General features: G+C 27.2%; 3 protein-coding genes across 3 annotated transcripts; all 3 read right to left on the bottom strand.

Annotated features, from left to right (window-relative positions):
• Positions 1-549: 549 nt before the first annotated feature.
• Positions 550-1496, bottom strand: LOC8259733 (ylmG homolog protein 1-2, chloroplastic). The gene has a single exon (XM_002527200.4). The coding sequence runs from the start codon at positions 1396-1398 to the stop codon at positions 718-720; it is 681 nt and encodes a 226-aa protein (XP_002527246.1). The 5' UTR covers positions 1399-1496; the 3' UTR covers positions 550-717.
• A 3000-nt stretch (positions 1497-4496) lies between these two features.
• Positions 4497-5190, bottom strand: LOC125370721. Its single transcript, XM_048377298.1, has one exon. It carries the CDS (start codon positions 5161-5163, stop codon positions 4876-4878), a length of 288 nt encoding a protein of 95 aa, XP_048233255.1. The 5' UTR covers positions 5164-5190; the 3' UTR covers positions 4497-4875.
• Positions 5191-12777: 7587 nt separating this feature from the next.
• On the bottom strand, positions 12778-14402 carry LOC8266766 (dCTP pyrophosphatase 1). Its single transcript, XM_002533004.4, has 2 exons — positions 14036-14402; positions 12778-13391 (listed from the first exon to the last, which is right to left on the bottom strand). The coding sequence occupies exons 1-2, from the start codon at positions 14162-14164 to the stop codon at positions 13104-13106; spliced, it is 417 nt and encodes a 138-aa protein (XP_002533050.1). The 5' UTR covers positions 14165-14402; the 3' UTR covers positions 12778-13103.
• Between the last annotated feature and the right edge of the window lie 7723 nt (positions 14403-22125).

Below are 22125 nucleotides of genomic sequence, written 5' to 3'. Positions count from 1 at the left end.
AAAGCTTACTTTGCTAATCTCATGGAGTGTATAGCAAAGTTTACATAAGATATATCATATATAAAGACAATGTCCTGTTTATCCTATCCCCTTCCTCTTTAGCATAAATAGATAAAATAGCTTGGCTGAAAATTTTGTACTTTACCCACAATATGCAATATAAGAATTAGAAGATCATGATATAAGCAATTTCTTTGTGAATGACATGTGAAATTATGAGCAAATGCATCAAAACAGAACCAGCTGAACTTGCATTTTGAATACACAGGGATTCAAATCAAATTATCGAAATCCCTACTCAGTAGGCTACTTTTAAATTACTGGAGATAATGCCTTGTCAATGAGAACATGTCATTGTTCAACCCAGAGCAGACGCAATCACATGATATTCAGTTCATGATTAACATGGAATCCAAAACTTGCACTAATTATTATCTGCAAACATCCTCGTGCAAACATAGATATTACAACGAACTGAATTATGCTTCCTTTTATCATTCTCAGGAACGAAGCACATTCCAAGTTTTCACCTCAGAAACAAAACTTAAATTGTAAAAAAAGCATTTTTCTTTTCATTGTCAAAGAGTATATAAACATAACAAGTTTAGGTTCCCAAATCTAAACGAAACTAATCTATTAAGCGTATTACAACTACTAAAAAATGAATAACATAAACTTCAAAATTATTACTTACTCAGTGAGACCAAATTTGCATCCTCAATAACCAGCGCCACTGCTAGAGAGAATGGACCCAAGCATACCCAAAACCGCGAAAGCAAGCAGCGGGCTAACATCGAGAGTATCAAAAATCGGTGGAATTATATTCCGAAACAAGTTCAAATACGGATCGCAAAGATCCCTTATAGCCGATAAAGGCTGCCGATCCCAAGGAATATTCGGAAACCAGCTAAGCAAAACCCTAACCATTAAAACCCCACTATAAATATCAAGCCACTTAGCCAAACCGGCAGCTACAACCGTCAACGGAGTGTTCAAGTAGCCGCTCGGACGGTCCCTAATCGCCGCGAAAAATAGAGGGCCCACCGAGTGGGTCAGGTTGGTCGTGTTTTGGAGAGCTAATTTAGGTAAAAACGAAATTTGGTTCAGGAACAGGCGCGATAGAGAAAAAGCTAGGGCTAGGATTGTTGTGACGGTCCGTGTTGAATCAGTGAGTAGTGATTGTTGTGACTCGGTGTGTGAGGGTAGAACGGGGATTTGCGAGGATGAAACCCTAACCCCAGAAGAAGGGGTTTTAATAGAAAGAGAAAGAGAGAGAGATCTTGGGGGTTTTTGTTGTATTAGGAAAAGAGGAGGAGTACAGTTGGGAAATTTGGAAGTCGAGAGGCGGAGTGGTAGCCGGAGCAGAGCGGTGCCCTGAGAGGAGAGCATGAGTGCCATTTTTTAAGAAAAATGGAAAAAATTAAATTTTGTGGTTTGCTTGTGGGGAGGTGAAGGTGGAAAGTACTTGATAAGGTTTTGAGAAGACGTTTCTTATTACTGATTTTCTTCTTTTATTATTATGTCTTAGTCTTAGTTTATTATTGATTTCTTAATCTCAGTTTATTAGGGTTTTTAGTTTTATTTTTCATCATTAAATCGGTACATTTTTATTTCTATAAAAGAATTATTTCTAATGTAAAAAGGCAAATTCAAGTGATTAAAACATAATGTTTCCAAGTTAATTTTTTATTACATAATAATATAGTCTTTTTATTTTTCATTTTTTTTGGTGGAGTATAATTTTTTTTTTTGTAAAAATATGTAAATTGCATTTAGTCTATTTTTATTTTATAGTATTAATGAATTATGTGCGTGTGAGAAATGTTATTCTTGCATTAATTATAAGAATTTTATAAAATTTAAAAAACTTAGAATAATAATTTTATACTATATATATATATATATATATATATATATAATTTAAGTAAATAACTCTTTTCCGCCGAGCTGCCTAACTGAAACATTTCAGTAACTATCGACATATTAAGTAGAAGGCGAGAAGAGTAGACATGGCCGTGGATGATAGTCAAGTGCTACAAGGAAAGCAGAATGATGTGGTTGGTTTGATATTTGACAATTTATATTAATAATTTAAGAAAAACAGCAAAAATTGAATAAATGATGTAATTGATGATATAAAAACCAACATACTAGATTTTTTTTTCTTTTCGGTATTACTAATTATTGCAAATCAATAATTAAAACAAAAAATTATTTTATTTTATTAGTTAAATATAAATTATTATATTTATATAAATTAGTGCAAAAACACAATAAAACTAAGAATTATGTATAAACAATTTTAATAAATATAATAACATGGACTATTAACTTGTACTTTTACACATTAATAAAAGAATTTAAGCCTCATGTCTTATATATAAAACAATGCCTATTTGTAAAATGATATTGGATTATAAATTTCTTATACTTAATTTTGAATTACACAATTAGTTGTTATTGTAAAAGAAAATAAGAATTTAAGTTCCAACATTTTATTAAAATTTAATTATGTTTAATTTATAAGTTAGACAAAGAAAATCAAAGATTTCACTTGAACCTATTGAGGCCAAGTCCAGACTTTATCAAATTGAGGCAGAAGCCCAAAAGCCAATACCAACTGCATCCATAAATCAATAATATTTATTCTCTAATTTGGTCCGTCACAGAGTTCCCCAAAATTTTAAAATTTGGAGAAAACTAACTCTGCAGTGACATTAGTATTATTTACCAGTTGCCATATTTATATTGGTTAATTTTTAATAATATGTGATTGATAATAAGAATAAATTAATTAATATAAATATAATATTTTATATTAATATTTAATTCAATTTATTTATGGATAATATTATGAATTGAGTTTATTTAAGAATTTTTTGAGAATTTATATATATTGATTTTTGAGATAAGATTTCTTTTATACGCGTGCTTAATTTTTGACACGTAAGATTTTCTTTTGATATATATACTTATTTTTGACACATGATATTCAAACTTATATATAATCTTATAATTTTTTTATTAATTTATTAATTAATAACTTATATTTTTAATTAAATACTAACTCTAATTCTAAAAAATTATATATTAATTATATTTTAATATTGCATTAACTAATAAATAGTTTTCTAATCAGATAATGATACTAATTCTATTTTTAAAAATAGTATATTAATTATATTTTAATATTATATTAACTAATAAATTAGTTTTCTAATTAGATAAAATTTTAATTCTAAAAATAACATCTTCACTTATATATTTAATATTATATTCAATTATAAATTTATTTTTTAATTATACAATAAATATTTACTTTAAAAAATATAAAATCACTTATTTTGATACTATTAATATATATAATATTAAAATCAATTATTTAATATCTTTAAGATAATTTTTATATTATTACACTATTAAAATTTTAAAATCTTAATAGGTTAAGAATAACATTTAAAAATAGTTAGTTTGCTATTATTTTTTAAAATATTTTAATAATAATAACAGTTATGCAACTCACGGATAAGCGATTAGTTTGTATAAATGTTACTCTATCTTTTACTCATTGTTTATTTTTTAATTTTACTATAAATAGAAATATTTGCAGCGTCTTTTATTGTGTAAAAGAATGTGGTTAGTTATATGACTTAATTCTAAGTCACAAGAAGGCTACAAAATTTATAAACTTAAATTGATTTTAGGAAATTTATCATTTTTTGAAATTTTTACTTTTAAATTTCGCACTTAAAGAGATAGATATTCTAAAATTTCTAATGATGAATTAATATATAAATTCTCTTTTATTGTAAAGTTATCTTCAACTCCACAAAAAAAATTATTCAATTGAGTTTTAAAATTTGTTGAGTTTGCTTTTACAATCTATGAATTACAATCTATGGATGTCTCAATTAAAATGAAGTCTAATATACATTGAAAAATAAAATCACTTATTTTTTTGGACTGTAATTATAAAATAGATTTTTTTTTAATATTCATTATAAAGATGATAATATGTCTAAGTGAAAAGAAGATTTGAATCCAAAAAATCTTCCATTCTTAGAATAAATCATCCGTTCATAATTGGAAATGAGAATATAAATGAAATTCATCTAACTTCACATGTTGCTACTCAAGTTGAACCTAAGTGTATAAGATTTGTAATTATTTGAATATAATTGTTCCCAACATTAATATTGTATTCGGTTAAATTCTATAAATCTAAAGTTTTTGTGTCTTGATTGAAATAAAAATTAATTTATATAATCAAATTTGTAGAATTGATTATAGTTAAACTAAATTCTACAAAATAAATAGAATTTTCAAATGAATTTCATATCAATAAGTATACAATACTAAAATATTTCTTTCAATTTATATTCATATCTCATGTCCGAGTTTTTAAATAAATTTTAATCATATACAATATATAGTTAACTCTTAAACTTTAGTGTCGAAATAGCATGGGCCATTCTAATTTTAAAATTAAAGGGGGGTGACAAAGGATTTTAATTCCTTATGGTCCAAAATTGACACACTTGTACACCTATGATAATGAATTGCAGTTTTTTGAATTTTACTGATTTATGCTACAAGTAGGAAGCAGCAGTTTGCTTTTCCAATTTATAAGGGTTGATATTACCCTTATATATTTTTACAATTTAAAAAACAATCAAAAAGTATTTCTTAGCTATCATAGATATAATACACCTTACTATTGGATGAATTACATATATAAAATAATTATAAAAATTATAAAATATAAAATTAATATTAGTGACGTGTAACTCATCCAACAGCTAAGTATAATAATACCATAATAGTTAAGAATTTTCTGAAATGAAAAAAACCAAAAGATAGTGATAACGTTAGCAATCAACAAAGAGGAAATATCTGAGGACGTAAAAATGGTAAAGAGCGGTAATAAGCCTCTACAAATTGACCATTAGGTGCCAAATCCATGATAATCTTCTTTAGCATCCGAAGAGGAGCCACCACGACTCCCCATTGAACCACTGGCCTTGACCCTAAACAGAATCCTCGTCGCTTATTCCCTAGCCGTATGGTGCTTCCCCTCCGCCTCCGGAGCCGCCTACGTGGATGGCGGCACCACCCCACTAACAATGCGGAATTTGAAAACATGGCAGCACCTCCCTTGAGCATGTTACAGAAGTGATGTGATTTGAATCGATGTGTAGTTAATTTTCATTGTTATTACTTATATACAAAGTGGTCACTCTGAAAGTAGATCAAGATGGTAATGATGATAGTCATAATGGAAGCAATTATAACAATTATTATGTTTTATTTTTAAGGCCTGATGCTTGTGTCCAATTGAATATTTGCCTATCTCATGGTCATTTCTGTTTCTTTCACTTTTGGCATTGTGGTAGTCATGATTAGAAGTGATGGGGTTATCTTCTTCTGAAGTTCAAAAGTGAGTTAAAAAGAAGTTAGTTGGTGAGGTGTATTCATCACTATGGAATCCAATTATGCCATGGGACATTTCTCATATGATTGTTCTGGGATTCTAGTACTAGTGTGCTTGATTTTGGTTTTGTTTGACACCCTTTTCTTAATTTTTATCTATATATGAAGTAAGGGATATAGGTGGTTTCTTTGTTAAGTTAAGTTATCAGAAGAGAAAATCCCAACTTGCAAATATTTTAGCTTAAAGTAGCTTTCTTTAACTTCAATATAATTTAAAGATTTTTCTTTTGATTTAAAGTTAAAGTAGTCTCCCCCTTTTAACTTCAATATTTTATGAGTAGATTTTCTATATTAAAGATTAGTTTAATTATGTTCTATAATTCACGAGTCTTGATAAGGTTGTAAAATTATGAGTACAAGCTTCATTAAACACTATCATGTTATCTAATTTTTTGTGTTCTAATAATAATTAAAAGGATATTTGGTTTAGATAACTCATCTTAAAATGTTCTAATAATAATTGAAAGGAATATTTAATTTAGATAATTCATTTTAAAAAAATTTACATCATTTTAAAATATTTAAAATTATCATTGTGGCACATCTAAAGAAATAGAAAACAATGGTTACATATATGTGATGAGTAGAGAGATGACTCCAAATGCTAAACGAAGCAAAGAGAATTCCAAACTTTTGTCATACTGTTTCATTCATAAGGATTAACAAGTATATGATAAAAATAAATATCAAATAAAAATTTAAATGTATTTTGATAAACCTAATTGTTTAAATATCATATTTGATCTTTTTTTCTCTTCACCATTCTTATAGATGAAAAATTCAACACCTCTCTTATGAAAGAAAAATTCAAAGTTCTCACAATGAAGGACCGTAAAAACCCTAAAAAAAAGCCCTAATATTTATTTATTAAAAATAATTAATAAAAAATAATAATAAACCTCTACCTTAGACTTAATGAACCTCGATTTTCTATATAATGTGTATTATTTTTCAACAATGAAACTGTTATCAAAATTGTGAAAATAATAATAAATCTCTACTTCAGATTTAATAAAATTTAGATACTACATAATAAACCTATTCTTTAACAATAAAATTGTATCAAATTATAAAAATAATAATAAACATGTCATTCAAATATAATAAAACTCAATATTCTACATAATAAACTATTCTTTTCCAACAATGAAACTGTTATCAAAATTATTAATATATGATGAACTTATAGTTCATATATAATTAGTCTTTTTTTTTTTAATAAACAAAATAAGAATAGGAAAAGAAAAGAATGAAAAACTTATCAAATATGTTTTAAAAATCTACATCTCTTTTTTATTTTTTTGTCAAATAGAAATGAAAGGCTAGTATTAATAGGAGCTCAAGGTCCAAAAGGTACATCAAAGAAAAATAAGTTCCAGGGCTTAGTCAATAGCATAAAAACATGACTGAAAACCCTAGAGAAATGAAAACCTAAATGGGTGAAACACATGGGCCTAAAGCCTTTGAAAACCAACAAAGGCCACTAACCTAAAAGTAACACGGCCCATAGGCCTACAATAATTACAAATTTATGTCATGTCCCTGATCTATCACCACCGTTCTAGAAGTCTCTAGAGTCATCTTCTTCACTACTACCACCGGAGAACAGAGGGTTACGACTACCCCAGCAGCAGCCAACAGGATCAAAGGACTTGAAACTAGCCCACAAGTAAGAATTGTGTACCCTTCGACCTCTATCACTAGTCGCCACAAAAAAAATAATTAGATCTAGCAAAGCTCAAGTAAGAGGGCAAATAAATTATTCATTGAAGGCCAACAATCATCCATGGCCAAGAAAGCTTGCATCCCCCTCTAATGGCAATAAGGAAGAAGGAAGAAGTGTTAACAAGCCTTAATGTCTTCTAACAAGAAGAATGGATGGAAGGCCAAGACTGCTCCTTCCTCCGCATAAAAACCTTCATAATCAGCCCTCATCTCTCTCTCCTGCCAACCACCATCAACAGACGACGCTCCATAGAACACAAGCTAACAGGCGAGCCGGACTGAACCAAGACTGGCCATTAACCACCACAAAAACATCCATAACAGATATGCTAAGTACAACAAAAATAAAAGAAACACAATTTTTCATAAAACAAACACAATGACATAAAGAAAAAAGACAGATTAGGGCAAAATTCCAGCCGCAAAGGCCATTAAAATCTGCCCCTAATGTAAAACTCAACTGAGGGGTACTATAACTGGTAATGATGCTTCTAATGAAAACAGAGAAAACAAGAAGCTCAATGGTTAAATATGTATCACATTCATAAATTATCCTATAAATGGATTTTTCATATATAATTTAAAAAGAAAAAAGAAAAATCATGCAACAAAAAAGAAAAAGAAGAATTAAAGTTCGTATAATTTAATATGAAGGTCTGAAGAATGGAAAAATAATAAATCAGAATTTGCAGCTTCCAGATTCTGTTTCAAATTGCTAACAACGAGGTAAGTTGTTATATTGAGTGACATTGAGAGTGTCATGTTAAAAGCATAATTACTTGTGGATGTGAATTAAAGGCCTATAAAAGATCTGAGAGTGCAAATGAAATGGAAGGGGTAGTTGTCTTTCTTCATAAGTTCTATGTCTCTTATTTTTCAATTAATGCTCATATCCCCCTTGCAGGTCTCACACAATTAATGTAATTCTCTCTCACCAGACATTCATAAAGAGAGAGAGAGAGAGAGAGAGACATTTAAACCTAAAACACCTAATAACTGAACCATTCAATGAGTTTGACGAGTAATATATTCCTTTTATTAATTAGGTTATACATATTTTTAGGTTGAATTTTAATAAATTTTGTATAAATAGTTAGTGTTAATTATAAAAAAAATAAATTTAATTAGAAGTTTATCATTATTTTAGTATTTTATTTATTTTTTATTTATTTAAAAATTTATATTAAATTTTGATAAATTTTTCTATTTTTACGATCATGAAAATGTATGTCATTGTTAAGCACTCTGGAAGAAGAATCATGAAGTATGGCTTGACACACAACCTTGCTATAAGCCATGTCCACTACTGGATTCTGAAGAATATGACACCGAAATCACACGTGCGTGCTCCAAACCATGTTTGCTTATGTTCATTTCAAAGAAGTTGTAAAAGTTCAGCATGAAATGATACAGGAGCGTGTGCCAAGCCATGCCATAAGGTGAAGGACGTGATATGGCCGTGAGACAAACTGTGTCGAATAAAAAATGAATTTTCTTTTATATAAAACTCAAAAATTTAAAGCAAAACAGGATTTCCTTTTGAGTCTTAGTTATAAAAAGGAGAATAAATAGCTATTTCAAGATTGAGAATTGTCAAAGAAATATCTTTTGAAGATATACTCAAAGAGATCAAGGAGATTTGTATAAGAATTTAAGAGTTTGAATAAATTATTTCTTTTTTTCTTTAATTTTTTAATTATGTTATTGTGCGTTGCTACAATTATGTGTGGCTAGACTTTTTCTAGAGTGTGAATTTGTGTAGCTATTTTATTATTTGTTTAAATCTTACTTTTCTTTTAATGAATTAATTTCCAGTCAGTTTTATGAGATATTTTTACTTGTTCTTGTATTTAATTTTAGACCTGATTAATATATGTTTTTGGATAAATTAGAAACGACGAAAGTTGCATGATTTATCAGCTCATAGACTCGTAAAACTTAGGAACCTCGATTACGAAATTAGACAAATCTTTCGGAAAATAATAAATTACTAAGAAACTTAATGAACCCTAGTTAATTGACGTGACCATGAAAATACGCTGTAATTAATTTTGATATTTTTGGATGAGCTCGAAAGAGACTCTAAGTAATTTATCCTTAATTAAGATTAATGACTTGAATTGTGGAAAGATCTTGTAATCCAAATAATAGTTAGTAAAACAAATCCAAGCTCTAAGTTTACTTATTAGACTTTTAAAAATAAAATTATTAATAGCTTTAAATTATCTTGTCTTTTTAGTTATTTATTAAATTACAATTATTTGATATTGTTAGATTGTGGAAATACAATTAAAACTGATTCTTGGTATCAATCACCTCATGAGAACGATACTCATACTCATTTTATATTATTTTTTGCAATCCGTATTCTTGCCAAAACTTGTGTAATAAGTAGCTGTTTGAAAATATTTTAATTTCATCAAAAACTAGTAAAAAAAAAAAAAAAGAAACAAGAAGAAGAAGAAGAAGAAAAGTAAGGGAGGAACTGCAATTAACAATGGGCCTATGTATTTAGTTGGGATTAATGGGCCAATATAGTTTGCTTTTAATATGAGACATAACTATATTAGACCCACAATTTGAAATTTGGATTTTATAAAGAGCCTTAATTTTGTCGAAGAGATAAAGAAAAAAAAAAAAAAAAGCATTCAAGGTATACAAGTAGAGAAATATATATGAACTGATTAATTTTATATTTTTTTTGAAAAATGACTTTGAGTTATTTTTATTTTATTATATTTAATAAATGAGTGGTATATAAATTAAATTTTATCTATATATATACTGATATATCATCCATATAATCATTAAAAGAAATACATCTGAAATAATAATAATAAAAAGTCTCACTTTCATTTTCATTAAATGAAGAGAAGTCAATATTTTCTTATTTGAAAACGTACGATATTAAAATATTGCCGACAAAATATATTAACATCTTTTCAGGTCTTTTATTTATTTATTCTTTTTCCAAATTTTGTCCATAATACTAAAGGAAGGGAAAACCTTCAAAAGATTGTAAATGAGTAGCCATTTGGTCAATTGACACTTTCAACAACACTTGGAACTTTTTGCAACATCCGACATGATTTGACAAATTGAAGCAAAATAAAGTTAACTAATTCTATTCCATCGATTCAATGGATGGAGTTCATTTCCTTTTTCCTACCAAAAAGTATTTTATATTTCATAGAAAAATGTCACGGCTAATCACACTGCATCTTTTCCTTCTTTGCAAGTCATAAATTGTGAATTCTTAACAAATTTTACCCATGTTTGAACTATATAATATATCCACTATGAGTGTTTTATATTTTTAATATTAAAAAATTAATATTTATTTAATTATGTATTAATTATATATTGACTTGATGTCTATATAAAAATTAATAAAAATGTATTGATTATATATAGAAATAGGATTTTCGTTTAATACAACATTGACAATTTAAAATAATAATTTAGTATAAATTTAACTATATTTTTTTCAATAGTATTATTTATTGTAAAGAGTATAATTTTTATAAAATAATTTTTTTTAAAAAAATATTAAATATAGAATATTTTATTTAAGTCCAACGAATTTTTTATATTTTATTTTTTTAATAAATAATAATTAATTAAATATATAAGAATTTGTTATGTATTTATTAAATATAAAGTATAGAATGAAGGTTGATACTTTATATATATATAATTTTTTAAAATAAAAAATTTCATATATATATAAAAAGAGTATCCACTCGGTCATCAAAGTCAATTTGCATGATTTATTTCTTAAGTAGTATTGGAATAAATAAATTTACGAGGTCATCATAATTTGAATTGATTAAAGCATTATTACTATTAGCTCACTTTCTACGTAGTAATGATTTTGAATTTTCATTTTGACCAAATGTTTTTTGAAGATCATCTAGAGAATTGTGCACATTCATATATGATTTTACTATTTTATTTTGTATTAAAGAAGAAGAATCACTTGTTTTACTTTTATTATTTTCTTTAATTTATAAAAGTGCACTTAAATCAGAGATTACATAATATAGGATAGTGGTTTCTTAGCACTTCTCTTTATACATTCAATATAATATTAATTTTTTTATTTATTTTATGCTTGTATTAACTTTATCTAACATTAGTTTTGCAAAATTTTATTAATCTATGAAAGAGTATAATAAATTTAAAAATCATCTACAAAAAACAATTTAATTTAATTTAGTTATTTTTTATAATTAAATTTATTAAATATTTTTTAAATTAAAATAAAAAAATTTAGATAAATTCAGTTCATTATACTATATATGATAAAACTAATAGCATAATGACATATGATATTATATATTAATTGTTATATTTATACTAATTGATTTTTAATTATGAGTAGTTAATAGTAATCAATAAACTAGTCATTGCAAACACATATTTAAGAAGTAATGCGACACTTTCAATATTTAACCAATTTATTTACAAATAATATCTAAAATTTTCTCTTGAGTGAAATACTAAAACATATCAATTACTCTTTCATTCTATACTAATGGACTTCTTTTAAATTAAAAAAATTATAATTATCTGTCATTTTTTATATTCAATGCAACGTAATTTCTTTTGCTATTTTATTTTTGTGTTGGATAGATTTAATAAAATTTTGACAATATTTACAGAAGAATAGTCTAGTCTTATTTAACTATTTTCTTCTATAATTAAGTCTATTAAATTATTTTTTATTCCAAATATAATACTAAAAATAATTACTATAAAACAAAAAAAATAGTATAAAATAAATAGAGCAATATGTAAATTAATTTGACAAAAAAGTTTAAATTTAAACCTCTTTAAAAATAAAATACTCTTTTTAGAGTTGTGTGTTTCTCTTTTTTTAAGGATAAGGGTATTCCAACACTGAATACTCTTAATTTTTCCTCATTTATTGAAATACGACCTTTCAACTAGGTTTTTAATTCACCACTTGTTTCTAAAAAATTGTGAAGAATACAAATTCACCTATTTTTAAAGAGTGAAACAATGTGCTTTTATTAATAAATTGAATTAGAATGTTATTAAAATATGGATAAATTTAGAGATAAAATAAAATAAAAAACAACTATTTTTATAATTTAATAAAGAATGAAATAAGATCGATTATTGGGATGCTCTCTAGGATCATCAAAAGCTCTTCTTTTATTAAAATCTTGGTGCCTTTAACATTTCAATTAACAAAAGAAAGTAACCCATATTACACTTTAAAAATTCTTCAACCATTAATTATTCTTGAATATTGATAGATTTTCTTTCTCTCTTAACTTTTTTCTTTTCTTTTCTTAACTGAATGACAATGGAATGAAGAAATATTTTCAAACTTTCCAAAAACCTTTGTCAATCCCAAAACCAAACTCTCTGAGAATCCAACATTACTTCTTTTAAGTTACTATCAAATTTTTAACCCATTGTTGCCATGTTCACATCCAATAAGGGATTTGAAAAGCATAGCAGAACATGATCGGAGAAAATAAATAAATAAATAAAATGCATAGGAAAGATAAAAGAGCAAGAAGCCAAAAGTGAAGAAAGCAGAAACATCTTATGATATTACTACAATATCTGTCAGAGGGATTTGATTCGGATTCAGCTGCTAAAACAGTAACAAAATCTGCTGAAGGATAAATGCCCACTCCATGCACTGAAACCTCCTCTCCTCCTCCTCCTACTTACTAGCTCTGTTCTAAATTCTAAACCCTACCCATCAGAAAACAACACCCTTACAAATAGCTAAACACTTGTCCATATCATAAGCATAACCACAAACTGAACACAAAGGTCAAGAAAGAAAAAGAAAAAGGTCTTATAGCTATGGATAATATGTTTCAGGGCAGGCTAAAGATTTGTCATCAAATGCTTTCAGTGCCATTATTATTATTATTACTGATGCTGTTGTATTTCTTGGAAGAGCCTCTAGACATGCCAACAGGATACTTGATAGCATTGAGTTCAACTTTCCTCAGAGCAGCTTTGCCCAAGTCAATACCGCATATATCAGAGAGCCTTATGAGATAGAGCAGAACATCAGATAACTCTTCCCCTAGATGTACTTTCTCTTCTTCTTTCCAATCAGGAAGCCCTTTTGGTACCTCTCCTTTCCATTGAAATATCTCTGATAGTTCTCCAACTTCACCTACCTGTTTTAATCAATCAATATGAGTTTAAACCATATAGAAAATTGTTTTATTTTCTGGTTTACGACAGAAAAGCAAAAAACCAAAAGATAAGTTAAAAGGATAGTGAAAAAGGTTTTCTACGATAAAACGAACAAAAAAAAAATGATATATTTGCACAGTTGGTCAAGTTTGACTAGAGATTAGAAAGAAAGGTATCAGACATGGATAAAAAGAGCTTAAGAACCCTAACTTGATATTGAAGCAAGTAATTGAAAGATAAAACAAAAGAAAAAGGCCAACTTGAAGTCGGTTCTTTTCATTAACAAAATGAGTTGAGAACAAGAAATCAATAACATTTTCAAATAATCCCAACTGGTTTTAGTCGTATCCGTTCAAGTCAAATAATGAAAAAAGAAAAAGAAAACTCACATAGAAAACGAAAGAAAAGTACAGCAATTATAGAGTAATTCCATTATCTCATCATATTCTTGATTCTTCCTTGGATTCACCAGAAAACAAACAAAAGCCCACAAACGAAAAAGAACACCCATAAAATTGATGAAATGAGAAAGGCAGAGAAGAGAAGATAATTGATAAAAACAATTACATAGAAAGAAAAAGAAAAACGAGACCTTTTTATTTAGAGGGCAAAAGGAAAAACATACCAAAGCCAAAAGCAAGTTTCTTGGGCTATGAAACTGATCCCAGTCTCTTTCTTTAGAAAAATCAGCCATCTTCTTCTTGAGAAGATCAAGAGAAACAATTTCACCACCTTCTGATGACACACCAGTCATATTGTTATGTCTTTTCACTTCCAAGAGATGAGAGAGAGAGAGAGCTGGTTAGCTATAACAGAGAGAAAAAAGAAAAGAGTATGTACCCAAATATACTAAGATAAAGACTGAAGCAAATTTATAGAGAAAGGTGGTTATATTTATAGATATAAAATCGAGAGAGAGAGAGAGAGGAGCTTGGCATGGAAGAGAAATGGTTTCTATCTTTTTTGTTGTAGAAAGAAATGGTTTCTATGTAATAAAGAAAAGAGTACATTCTTTTTTTAAGCTTTTTCTTGAGCATGGCAGAGAAGCAGGAGGGCAACCGGCTATAGCCGGTTGGGCCAGGTCACAATGGGGAGGGACAAGTGGACCTCTGGTTAAAGGGGGAAAGATACGTGTCGGTCCAACTGGGTTCGTGCCACAACACCTGCTAGCCTCGTGGTCTTGGGGGGACCACTCTGTTTTTTCTTCTACTTCTCTTATGCTGGTCATTTTTTTCTTTTGAAATTTCTGCTCTGCTGCTCAGTTATTGGATTGGATAATAATAAAATTAGTTTTTTCTTTTCTATTCATTGCTATGTTTATTGTGTCGCGAAACGAAGTGGCAGAGTCGAGTCCGTTACTGTCAGAGTGTCGCTGCCACTGTCTCCGCCGCGTCTTCTCCGTCCCAACACCATCTCAACATTATTTATGGAATGTTTCATATTAATAGCAAGTCTTAATTATTTGTAGTTAATATATTCCCTTAGATCATTTTTTAGTTCTATATATATATATATATATATATATATATATATATATTTTTTTAATTTTCTGTTTAATACGAAATATTTAAGTTTATTTATAAATTAATATAAATACCAACACTTATAATTAATTTTTATTCATTTATTTATTTTTAAATTTTTAAATTTATAAACAGATTGATAAATCTATTAATTTTTGACTTCCTGAACATGTATCTTTTGAAAGAATTATTGTGCATGCATCAAAACCCCTATTAAAACATAGTCGTATTAATTGTAAAAAAATAAAATTTTTAATTCTTGTGTATTAAAGTTTGAATGAAAAAATATCTAATATATTATTTTAATAACCTCATGATAAAAATAATATTTCAAATTACTTGATAGCAAGAAGAAAAAAAAGTGAATATTAGCCTTTAAAAGATGGGATGTGTTTTGCTGGAGCCAGAAATGCTGCATAGATATAAATATCAGTCTTTTGGAGAAAAAGAAAAAGAAAAAGAAAGAGAAGGAAGGTACAAAAGAGACTTGGGTGTGTGGGTAGGAACCCATGGATGGAGAGTGTTAGGGGTACGTAATGAGAAGGTGCAATCAATTTTGACAGCCATTTGGAAAGACCAAACAAGAGGTGGTAATTTGAAACTCTCACGACATTTCCCAATTCAGTGTTCAGGTCCATTGTCAGGACTGAAAATGAAAATAGGTAGTGGGAGGTCGGGTTGGGTGCGGCAGCATTCATAACTGTGCTCCTTCTTCATAACAAATATAATTTATATAATCAAAATATTAAATTAGTATATTTTTAAAAATTTTAGTTATCAAATAAATCTTATATTTAAACTTTTGTTTTCAGTTTTAACAATAAACTTTGATGTTAATATTTAACAAAATTACCATTTAAAAATTATTCATGTAGTTCGGTTTTGATAATAATAATAAAAAAGAATTAAATTAGAACTTATCTCATAATTAAAAACAATATCTTTTAAATAAATGAACATATAATTCAACAATAAGACTATTTTTCTAATATTAAGCTCACTTTTATTTAGGATATTCACCTTTTAGTTTCTTTTTTTTTTTTATAATTTTTATGGACGTTCGGATTTAATTTTTAATGGTATTTTTTAATTTTTAATTTTTCATATATTGCGAGATGAGTGAAGAGGATGGAGCTTGAGTTGACAATATCAATAATACTAAAATAAGGACGAAACGTTAGTGAAGAGAGAACATGAGACCTTCGGAAGCTGCGCGTGCTTTTTATGGGGCTCTTACAGATTGGACGATGTTGCTTATACTAATTTGAATTTCAGATGGAATAATGGTGAAGCAAGGAGTGCAACTATCTGAGATAGATTTGTAAGATCTTTGAGGTGGATAATGCTTTATCCAGAGTACAAGGTAGTTTAATCATAGCATGTCATGCTTTAATCATTCTCCTACTCGCATGTTCTTATCCAAGTCTTTTCCTTATCATGGAAGAAAATATATATTTGAGGAAAATATAATTAAGGGATGGTGGTGAGTAATGCATGGGAGGAAGGATAATAGGGATATTTCAGATGCTGCTGAGTTGATATGAGTCTATTATTCCAATTTATACATTATATAAATAAATAATTAATATATATTCATTAATTTTAAATAATATTGTATGTTTTAATTATCTAATATTTAAATATAATATATATATATATATATATATATTATTTTTATTTATTGCAGTGTAAACATATTATATAAATAAAATTTTTATTTAATACCAACTCTTTTCATAGTAAATCTAATAATAAAGAAAGAGGAATTAGTGTTTAGTTTTCTCTTTCAGGAGTTCACTAGAGAAGAAGTTATGGTGGCCTTTAGTTAAAGCGACCCCTCTTAAAGTTTTGACCTGATGTATGCCAGTCTTTTCTTCAATTTTTTTTGGCATATCATTCACCATAATACTGTAAATGTTATTCTTAAAATATTTAAATTATAATAGTAATCCATCCTTCTTTGATTAATTCCATTTTTATTTTTCTTATTCTAAAAGTTAAAAATCCTAAAATTTAGTATTCGTTTTAAAAAATAATAATCAAAATATAAAACAGAATTCAATAGTCATTTTTAAAATTAATAGTATAAAATCAGGTTTTGCTTCTTCCCGGATATCTCTCATGTAAGGTGTATCAACTATGCTGAGCATGGATCTCGGTAATTTCCGCCCGAACTGAATAATCGTACCGAAAAGTACCAGAATCGAAAAAACCGAAAGTTTTTATAACCGAATTGAACCGATCCGAATTTTTTTACTATTACGGTATGGTACTGGTTCTTTAGTAAAAACCGTACCGTAACCGTACCAGAACCGATCCGTCTTGTACTAATCCGGACCAAACCGTAGAACCGAATTTTTACATATATTTATAAATAATTATTTATATTACATAAATAATACATATATTAAAAAATAATACATATACTCTATAAAAAATCTTTTATATTTATCATTTATATAATTCAAGCAATTGTTATCGAAATACAAAAAATAATACATATTAAAAATAACTATAATATTATAATATACTTTATACTCTGTAAAAAATATAAGTTATATATATTAATATGTCACATAGTATATTGATGCTAGTAATCTAGTATACATACTATAATACTAGATTTAAAATTTATTTACTATCTAGAAATTTTTGACAAGTTAATTAAAAAATTACTTAATTTAATAAAAAGCTATATAAATTAGTAAAAATTATAAAAAGATATTATTATATAAATATAATATTATTTACACTTTATTTATTAATAAATTAATTTGTAATTATATTATATTTTTATTTTAAGAATAATAATATTAATTATACTAAAAGTATTAATTTATATAAATATTAAAATTAAGAAATAAATATTTTGAAAATAATTTTTATATTATTATACTAATAAAACTTAAAAAATTAAATATTTAGAAATAATTAATTTATTAACTTTTAAAATATTATAAATTAATATTAAAATATAAAAAAATATTAAATTATATTTATAAATTTAATTTTTTTTTTGAAAAGAATCAAACAAAACTTGAGAAAAAATTGTCAAAACATCTTTTAACAATACAGAAGTTCTTTACTTCCTACAACAGCAAAGGTCCTCATTTGTTGTCAATATTGGCTTAGAAGTTCAAATAAACCTATCCAACTAGAAGAATCAATAGAGGATATTGAAAGCATAGAGTCAGGTAACATTTCTTTACTTCTTACATATGTTTGTTTATTGTTGATACTGTTAAGTCTTATTGACGTAATTTTTTACTTTTATTGTAGAAATTATTCAAGATCCTGAGATTAGTGAGTCCCTTATGCCAAGATTAAATGTGGAGTGCTAATTTTGAGGGGAGGTAATAACATTCCTTTGCTAATTTTGGACATGTATTTTAGTACTACATAAAGTTTGTAAATTTATTTATTTTAATGATTGCTATCTGTAAAATATTTTTATGCTAGCAGTAATATATATTTTAATAGTTTTTATTTGAATATTGAATGAATTATTGTATTTGCAAGTGATTGAATTGCGAAACAGGTTGTTCAAGAATGTGATTATAATTTTAATTCAGATTTTCATGCTACTTTTTTAGGTTGGTAATCATATTTTCTCTAAATGTATTTGATTAAAAATGAGACTAAAGTTGTGTTTTTTAAATTTTTTAGAACCGAAAATAACACCGAACCGAACTGTATTGAACCGTAAAATTGGTACAATACGGTATTAGATCCTTTTATGTTTGGTACGGTACTAGTACCTTCAATTTTAAAATAACCGAGGTTTGGTATGGTACTGATGATTTATAAATAACCGAATTGGACCGATAAGTGCTCAGCCCTAGTATCAACACATGTAGATTTCTTTTTAATCTTTGTTAAATAGTTAGCCCTAAATTCTGTTTAATCCACATAGGAGTGTTATGCAAGGAGATCCTGTGTTTCCATATCTATTTCTGTTATGTCCTAAAGTTTTCTCCCATGTTTCAAACAATGCCAATCTTAGTAAGGAATCAAATTGTTGGGAATAAACTTCAGGGATGCGGTTGTTATTCCCCTTGCAATTTTGTTGGTTGCTTTCGTTTTCCCTTTAACATATGCTTTTAATTAATTATATTGAATTATTAATATTTTTCCAACGAATACATTTGTTTTTATTTTCTTCAATTTATGACGTCAATATGATGGCAAGTTGACAATATAAGGCAATATCCCATGCCACGTAACTTTTCCAATTAATTATTAAGATTTTTTGGATTCTATTTATCTTTTTTATTTATTTTACCAAATCAATTATTAATGAAATACTATAATGATATAAATGGTCTCAACGTTAGACATCATTAACAAACACTATCCTTCACATCCTCGGAGAAATATATGATCGAATCTATTTCTTCGATTGTGTTTTTGAGTATACCTTTTTTTTAAGACTATTTGCTGTAAGAAAATAACAAGTCCAAGGAATCACGGAAGAAAAATTAAAATGTTGAAATTTGAGTTGACTTTCTTAAATCATTGGAAAATTATCATAACGACTTCAATTCTATTTCTAACATTTTTCAATACATCTCAATAATTGATCAAATGATTATAAAACAAAGAATACGTAGAATAAATTGTCTATTACTGTGAACGAAAAAATAAAATAAAGAAAAACTGAGATGATTGTCTGTTCTTTGCTTAGAGTTTTTCTGAAGGTTTTTATTGTTCTTTCTTTTAAGGTTAACATTATTTACTGTGCACTATGAACTTTGCCATTCATTTTATTATTGTTTTTTTATTCATATAAATGGTCAATTAAATAATTTGATTTTGAACATATATATTTATAAGAATCAGTAATTAATTATGTATATATAAATAATAAATGAGAGTTATGAGTGGAGATCCACTTACACACGTCACATAATCTTTTTCAACTATTGAATGCTAACTACTAATATATTTATCCAGTGTCTCAAAATCAATGGTCATATTTCAATTTCAACTCTATAATCTCCCATATTTGATAAATGTTGATATAATTGTCAATTCATTTTTCATATATATATTTAATTTCACTTATTTACCTACCTTTTTCTTTACTATCCATAGTAAATTTTATCATTTTCCTTGGAAATAGTCTTGAAGAATTCCAATATGTGAAATAAGAAAAATCTCAGTCACTTTGGTTTCTTTATTAAAATTTTATCTTTTTAACTCATTGCAGATCATTTTTAAATGCATTGTGCTCTATATTTTTATTTTTATATTATTTAATTTTGATAAATTAATATTAATATATTTTTTGAGAAGTTTTATATCCTCCATTATTATATAACAAAATAAAAAAGGTGAAAGTAAAGAATAAATATGATTTAAAAGAAAGTACAAACAAAACAATGGTAACATGGTCATGAGGCAGCAATGCTGCAGTGGCCGTTTCAAGATTTCAAAAAACATCTACTGAGAAAATAAAAGAGTATCTAAAGATTATGTATGGAAGATTTTGTTCACATTTTTTAAATTAAACGGCTAAAAAATTTAAACCTAGAGATAGAGATTACAACGGAATAATCTGAAGCTGAGTAGTAGAAGATGATCTCATCTCGAATTAAAATTAAAAAAAAAACATCATCTTCGTCATCCCCATCTGCATTGCTCTGAATATCAATCGCTGTCAAAAGCATTACCAAACTCGAGAGGTACCTACCCTCTTCCTTCTCATTGTTTATTACCCGAGTTTCACGGGCATGATTACGACCTTTAAAAGTGGGAAAATCAAAAAGATCTATGCAGATTTTAATATTTATTATGCTCTTCACATTACCAAGCAAGAGAACATGTTATGGTTTTAGAGATGAACGATTCACATGATAAATTCTTCTTTCCATATAGATTCCTATTTCACGGAACTCGATCTTTCTGGTTTTTCTTTTTGGATTGAAAGTGATCGTCCAGCAAGTAAAATCTGAAAAAAGAAAATAATCCATCAATTTCATTTTTTAAGATTTTATTTAAATATTGATGATAACAAATTTCCCTTTAACACTTCGTCCAAATTTCTTGTAAATGAGAAATATAAAACCTGTTGTCTTTCATTTTCCTATCGTGATTTCCTCTTTAATCATTTTATGATTTGTACCGAACAAATCCAACAAATCGAAATGACATTATTTGATTTTAATTTTAATTTTTAAAATATTTAATTAATCATTGATTTTTTTATTTTTATTTTTTTAAAAATAACGATTAACTGTACTAATTAGTCATACTCTTACTACATATAAATATATTATATATTATATTAGATAAATATAAATATAAATTCCTACAATATCTTATGTAATTTTTGAAAGATATTTTTTAAACATTTAGGTTGACATATATTTTTAATAAAAACTTATTTCAAATGAGTTGTTGTTATTTTAATTAAGTGATCAGTTATAATTAAGAAATAATAAATCGAATATTTAATTTAGTTTCTAAATTAAAGAAAAAAAAATCGAACGGTCACCTCTAATTTGTGGTGGTATGGCATCACAGTCAATCGCAAAATGCTGAAAGATCTTTTTATCAGGGACTGAAAGCGAGTTTCTTTAATCAGACATGTGAACCAACCTAAATTTCTGAGCAGATCGCTTGAAGGGAAAAAGATCACAGGAATCTGACTCCCTAAATTTCGGCTACGGAACCAAGTATTAGGTTAAATTTTATTCCCATTAAGGAAAAAAAAAAAGCATAAGGCAACTAGCCAAGTAGACTCATTGAATCTTAGACTAGTCGGTGTCGGCCAAAAATGGTCCATCTAGACATGGTAATGACTCGTGAAAGTGCATTGTGTTTTCCCTTTTCTCTTTTTGTTTTTTAGAAGGAAAAATTGATTATGTACAGTCAATCATTTTCACTAATAAGAATAGAATCTTTTCTTTTTTGTTTTTTAAAAGAAACTCGGTCAAAATATCCAACTCTAAAGAAAGTAGTCTGGACCAGGGGAAAAGAAGCAAATGCCAAGGCTGAAATACAATTTTAGATTGGGTTAGACCTTTAGGCCCATATTGACTTCAGCTTCGGTTCTAACTGAACAAAATTTGGGCTCCATTTAATTTCTGCTGGCCCTCATGGTCTAGGAAAGGGTTGGTGCAACCTGGCTGGCTGGCTTGAGTGTATTAGCTTACAAATAGATATCATCTTGAAAAAATCATCCCTTTAG

This window comes from Ricinus communis, chromosome 7 (assembly GCF_019578655.1).
Source record: "Ricinus communis isolate WT05 ecotype wild-type chromosome 7, ASM1957865v1, whole genome shotgun sequence".
Lineage (NCBI taxonomy): Eukaryota > Viridiplantae > Streptophyta > Magnoliopsida > Malpighiales > Euphorbiaceae > Ricinus > Ricinus communis.
The sequence above is the reverse complement of the archived record's forward strand: the minus strand, read 5'-3'. Positions and strand labels throughout refer to the sequence as shown.